Source organism: Triticum dicoccoides, chromosome 4A, assembly GCF_002162155.2.
Source record: "Triticum dicoccoides isolate Atlit2015 ecotype Zavitan chromosome 4A, WEW_v2.0, whole genome shotgun sequence".
Taxonomy (NCBI): domain Eukaryota; kingdom Viridiplantae; phylum Streptophyta; class Magnoliopsida; order Poales; family Poaceae; genus Triticum; species Triticum dicoccoides.
The window spans coordinates 722,491,827-722,498,282 of NC_041386.1; the positions used below are offsets into that span (position 1 = coordinate 722,491,827).

A 6,456-nucleotide genomic window follows, 5' to 3' on the forward strand; every position below is an offset into this window, starting at 1 on the left:
CGAGAGGGCCCGTCACCGCCCAGCCGCAACCAGCAGTGGAGCTCCATCCAGGGCCGAAGCCACACGCCACGCGACGAGGATGCCCTGCCGCCGACATCCTCCGAGCAGGCTTTGCCCGTCGGCATCCGCCGGCGGCGGCAGGGGAGCGAGGGAGTAGCGGGGAGTGGGGGCGGCGGCGGCGGCGGCGGCTAGGTTATCGCCCGTGCCGCCGGAGCGACGCGAGCGAGATGCTCTCTCCTCCGTAATTAATCTGCAAAGTATGTGAAGCTGGTAGATGGAGGCCTAAAGAAGTGGGCATTCTTCTTCGCCGAGAAAGATAATGACCAGCCACGACACTTGGTGAACCGAGAGAGGATGGAGTAAAAGGGTGGCCATGTACTGTGAAGTTGTATCGTTGTCACTGGATGCACTTGGGGACTGCTTGATGTTCAGTCTCTATGTTCGTTCTAGTTTCCGCTCCTCTGACGGAGTACATCAAGAATTTTTTTTTTGAGGAATCACCGGGGGAAGAGTTCTTCCACCTGAATATACTGCTCAAAGATATCAAAAGCCAAGAATAGTTACATCAAGATTCGTAATAATCTGTTTGCTATATGTGTGTGGGCTACATGTTTCCGGAAGCAAAAACTTGTGCTACATGTTTGACGTGTTGTTGTTTTTGCTAAACCTTGTTCATTGCTTCCATTTTGCATAAAAGAGACGGGGTTTAGCATCCTGAAACAATGCCTTCGTTGGTTCTTCGTACCACTCTTCGGCATTGTGTGTGGGCTTATCCCTTTATTTAACTTGATCTCCTTTTAAAAACAGAGGTAATAAAATGCAACCAGAATTGCTTGCTGAAGCTAGGTACAGATGCAGAGCTATTTCGTTGTTGAACAATCTGTCTGCCTGGTTTTTCTTGGTGCAAATTCTGAACTTTGTGCTGAATGCTTATATGTTTGTTGGCTGAACTTGGGTGCGAATGCACAACATTATGCGCTATATACTAACCTGAATGCATACCTACTTATAGGTAATGCTATGGACTTGCATCCGCACTCCGATTCTTGCAACTTTCAACCCCAAAATGGTGTGCAATGTTCAGTTAATTTTTTTGGAACCCTCCTTAAGCTATGTTCTAAATATTCACATTTCCACCCAGTGAGACTGTTATATGCTCAAGCAAATCACATGAACAATAAACAACCACAGCACAAAAACTCTACCACAAAAACCTTAGGTATCTAGTACGTATGAGAGGAGGTTGCAGTCCAAGACCATGTTCTCAAGTTGCTCATGTATACAAGAAAACTCAACAATATGTAGTAGATGAGAAATAAAACATAAGAGTCCCTTGTAATCGCCGCCAAAAAAGAAAAGGAGAGTGCGGAATCAGCAATCTTTACAGTGAAATTTTCAAGTTCTGAGACAAGCCAAGAACATTCACTCAACTGCCCATCCTGCAACTGCAACATGGTAGAATCCTAACATGAAAGCTGTATCAGAAGCTAATCACCGGCCGCATCCTCAATTGCCCTAAGATCATCGCTGACCGGAGCGAGGAAATGTGCCAGGAAGGATCCAGGTTGACTCCAATCTATGGAACTGGATTCCAGTATTCACGAGCTGCAAACATCTCGCAAGGTCGTTATATCTTTTCCATAGTTTGACTGCAGCCCATGGTTGTTGAGACTGATAACATGGGAAGTATATGTGGTTGCTTTTCCCTCCCCATCTCTCCGGGTTCATGCATGGCAACGCCTCGCATCGTATGTCGGCACTGACAAAGATGGCCCAGTTATCCAACCTGTCCAACTTCACCCACCTTGCCTTCTTGTTCACGGCATCAAGTGAGTCGAGTTTGAAGGCCTTGAACTGGATGGGCTCAACCTCCGAGCATATCTTCCTTCCTGCCTCAAGTTTGATCAAGAGAAGTGCATCGCCGCACGCCACAAGCCATGTTTTTTGATTTGTCCAATAGAGATCTTCGGTTCTATCTTCCTCAAACACAAGTTTAAACTTCTGAATTATGAGACTAGGTGACAAGTGTACGATGCAGAAGGACCCAAAAGACCCTAGGGCGTATGTTTTGCCCTTGAAGGCCACCATTTGTTCAATCTTAAGAAGAAGAACTTTAGGACAGTGTTCTGACCAAGAGTCGCTCCCGATGCGCCACTGGAACAGATAGACTCCACTGCCGACAAGGAGATGCGAGTCGGCAGATGCAACAGGGGCAGTCAAGGTGACATAGCTAACGCGAGTGAAGTTACCTGACTTGAGGCGAGGAGGCACAACCTTAGCGCCACTGAACGCGTTAACAATGCAGAACCCATCTTCGTCGCAGAAGATGAGGTGGCCATAGGAGCAGCGCAGAAAGAACATTCTTCTGAGGTCACTCAAGGAAAGCAAACTGTGCCAGGATGAGGCGGCAACTGAATTATCCAATCTCCATGGATCAGACAATTTCCACGTGCATTCCTGGAAAACGATCCATTGGTGAAACCAGGGAGATCGTTGGCTGTCGGTAGTCGGGTGTAGGAGGAGAGGCTGCAAAGAGGGCGTGCGTGCTGACAATAGATCACGCCAAGGACGACAGGTGGCACCGAAGGCAAGGAGGTCGCGGAAGGAGCTGAGGCGAGCGACTAATGATTGGACAAAATCTTCCGGGAGCTCTGCCCATCCACGTGGCCTGGATGCGGCAAAGACGGAGGAGGCAGAGGCATAACGGGTTCTCTTAGCCCTGAGTCGCAGCAAATTCAGGACAAAATGTTAGGCATGTGAAGCGAGTCATAATTGTATGAAAAAGAACAGGAGCTACCAAGATAATAAAAAAAATGTTCGCATCCCAAACTGAACTGAACAAAGGTACTGATCACTTTGAGTTGTCACTCCCGGGAAGCTTAGAATAAAATCAACAGCGATGCAGGCACAGGATTTGGGTTCTGTTGAGAAGTTACGGAGAGAAGGATTTCTGAAGTTTCACAGAAATTTTTTTGTACACTGAAATATACATCACAATCGCCTGTTTCTCAAACTGAATAAATGCCAGGTGCCTGAGTGCTTGATGCTGACTGACAGCACCTAGTGTCAAACTGAATCAGGCCTTAAAAAAAAGAAAGAATGACAGGCAGAGCAAATATGATTCTCCTAGCATATTGATACAGGCATGGCAAATCAGGTGACTGGCACCCTCTATTCTTGCCTGCAATGTCTGAGATCTAGGGCAGGGACAGTCTTAATCTGGATTGTTTTTCTTCAAGCATAGCAAAATAAATCTTTCTCTGATATCCACCTAATTTAGTTCCATATGGAGGTATAATAACTAATTTTGTGGATGGATCTATTATCTAATACAACATCAGCAGGCAAACGCAACGAGATGAGATGCAGAAACAAATTAATAACCAGAAGAAAAAGGAGGAGTACAAGGCGAGGTAGGGCTTGAGGGTATTACGTCGGCGAAGAGGACGAGGACAAGGACCAAAAGGCGGTCGCCGGCGCGTCGATCTCCGGCGGCTGCGCCTCCATGTGCGCCGCGGTTTCTTCCAGCAGCAGTACGGTACATGTTAGTTTTTTTTCTTCCAGATCGATATCTCTTTCGGTTATATTAACGCCGGCCCGGCCCAGGTCAGGACTCATGGGCCAAGTTAGGGGCGATGGACTTAGCAGCAAATACCCCATTCCTAAAAAAAAAGCAGCAAATATCGCGATTTCCTATTTGCCTCTTGTTGCATAGAACTGTCGACGTAACACACCGGCCAGCCACCCTACTCTTTTTTGTTTATTCTACTAGCAAATGGGCCCATGCGTTGCAACGGGATAAAAAAATCATAATATCCAATGACAATGATAACATGTTGCTGCATCACTGGGATACACTATCATTCTCAATTTTCTGAAATCATGAACATTTTTGTAACTTGTGAACATATTTGAAATCATAAACATTTTTCAAATTCATGAACACTTTTACAAATTTTGAACCTTTTCTAAAATAAAGAACATTGTTTGAATTCATGAACATTATGCACTATTTGAAAACATTTTTCTTCTAAAATTGTGATTTTTTAAACAATTTTCTTAAATCAGGTAACATTTCTAGAATGGACGAATATTGTTTTGGAAATTGGTGAAACAATTTAAGAAATTCATGAATATATTTTTGATTAAATGAACCTTTTTTGAAATGCATGATCTTTTTTGAATCAGCAAACATTTTATTAATGAATAAACTATTTTGTAAGACAACGACAGTTTCTGAATTTCTAGGATATGTTTTCGTTTTATGAACATTTTTTGAATTGGTGAAATTTTGTTCAATTTCGTTAACATATTTGAATAAACAAACATTTAAAACAATCATGAACATTTCTTAATTTTGTGAATATTTTTGTTTTAACAAATTTGAACATTTTTTGAATAAGAAAATTTGTTTTATTAAATGGCAAACATATTTTGAATCCACAAACATTGTATGATTTACGAAATATTATATTTCAAAATTATCCTTTCTTTAATTTTTGCATTTTTTTTAATTTTAATAGAAAAAACAAAACCAGAAAATAAAAATGGAAAAATAGAAAATGAAATTTAAAAAACAAGCCGCCCGGACATGGGCCGGCCTAAACGGGCGTGTTGCGTTTTCTTCTCCCAGCGTGCAGAGCGCCGTATAGGAGGTCCCTACTGCATGGCCCGGCCCAGGCGGGAAATTTTCGTGTGTGGAATGTTTTTTAATAACCTGTGATTGGATGGTCAGGTGGACAATGGTATGCCCAGCCCACCAGGGGTTCAAGTTCTGGCATTTATCCTGGATTTAGTTCAAGATTTCGGACGATGTGCGTTCAATGGGTGTAGATGTTCTCGTCGACTACGAGGCGTCTACAATGGCTTCGTAAAATCTCAAAATGATATGCCGGTTCAATCTCTCGAAGGTACTTATAGGTGTGTGTGTATTTATAGGGATGAGTGTATGCGTGTATATATGAGCGCTTATGTATGTATTGGTGCTCAAAAAAATTATAGGTGGCATTGATGGGGTAATATTCTGCAACTTTGGCGCAATTTCCGTAAGGTACCTACCGCAAGAAGTGATAGCCCTTTTATTTCCATATAGATATTTTTCTTTTTAAGGTTTATTTTTCTTTTCATGATTTTTTGAATTTCCAAATATTTATTCAAAATTTCATAAAAAATCTTGTTTTGAAAGTATCATCAAAATTTTCAAACAATGTTCATAGTTTCAAGATTTTGTTACCATATTCAAAAAATGTTCCATTTTCAAATTTATGTTCACAATTCAAAATAAAATTGGAAATTCCATTTTTTTTGTTCAGGTTTCTTGGCCACAAACATAGCAAGCATCAATTTCATCAAAATGAGATATTTCAAATGAATCAACGGGATCATAGCAATTATAATAGCATCCATCCTTCGGTAAGTACGAAGGGAAACTAAATAATATATTGGATAAAGAGTTACTCTCATTAGAAGGTGAGCATGGGTGATCAATCCACTCTTCCTCCTTTTGTTCTTCGCTTTCCTACTCATCTTTTTCATCTAATGAGCTCACAATTTTAGCAATTTACTCTTCCATAGTTTCCTGCAAAATAATAGGCTCTTCTTGGACAGTGGAGACTTTCTCAATAAATGCATCAACACCGGCATTGTATTTATAATTCTCATAGCAATATTTAAGGATGGCAAAATTTTAAGATCTATAACCAACATCATCATAACCTTCATACTCTTCAAACAAACATTTAATTTCATAAGCACCCTTTAAAAGCAACAAATTCTTCTATTCGTTCCACATCATAGTAATCATATCTATTATTTGCATAAGAAGCCAAGGTTTCATTATCATTAAATTCACATGAAAAGGGAAGGTGTTTAGCCTTCATCCTAGAGCAACAAGTATAATCATACCTCAAGCATAATTCCAAGCGTCCCAATGCAACATTTCAATTTGATCCCATAAGACTTTTCCTTTTTGAGTCAAGCGATAATCCCTAAAGCATTCACGTTGATCCAACATGTCTCCCATTATCAAGTTGAATGGGGGTTTCTCGGGATTATCAAAGTAGTGTATAATATTTTTCACATAACGAGCATCAAGGGTTTTAGGAGGTTCCCCATCTACATGAGTAGCAAGTACAACTTTTTTTTGGTATTTCGTGTTCCATATCCATAACTAGAGATAGAGAACAACTTATAACAGAAAATAAAATCTACTTAGTTATAAAGCAAACAAGCACACACGAGAATATTCACCCCACGCTATTGCTCCCCGGCAACGGTGCCAGAAAAAGGTCTTGATAACCCACAAGTATAGGAGATCGTTTGTAGCCTTTTTCGATAAATAACAGTGTCAAACTCAACGAGGAGCTAAAGGTAGAATAAATATTCCCTCAGGTTCTATTGACCAGCGATACAACTCTACGCATACTTAATGTTTGATTTACCTAGAACAACAATAAA

General features: G+C 41.1%; 1 protein-coding gene across 1 annotated transcript; it reads right to left on the reverse strand.

Moving 5' to 3' along the window:
* Window positions 1-1,225: 1,225 nt before the first annotated feature.
* Window positions 1,226-3,507, reverse strand: LOC119289901. The gene is made up of 2 exons (XM_037569076.1): window positions 3,434-3,507; window positions 1,226-2,719 (listed from the first exon to the last, which is right to left on the reverse strand). Exons 1-2 carry the CDS (start codon window positions 3,505-3,507, stop codon window positions 1,522-1,524), a joined length of 1,272 nt encoding a protein of 423 aa, XP_037424973.1. The 3' UTR covers window positions 1,226-1,521.
* Window positions 3,508-6,456: the final 2,949 nt, after the last annotated feature.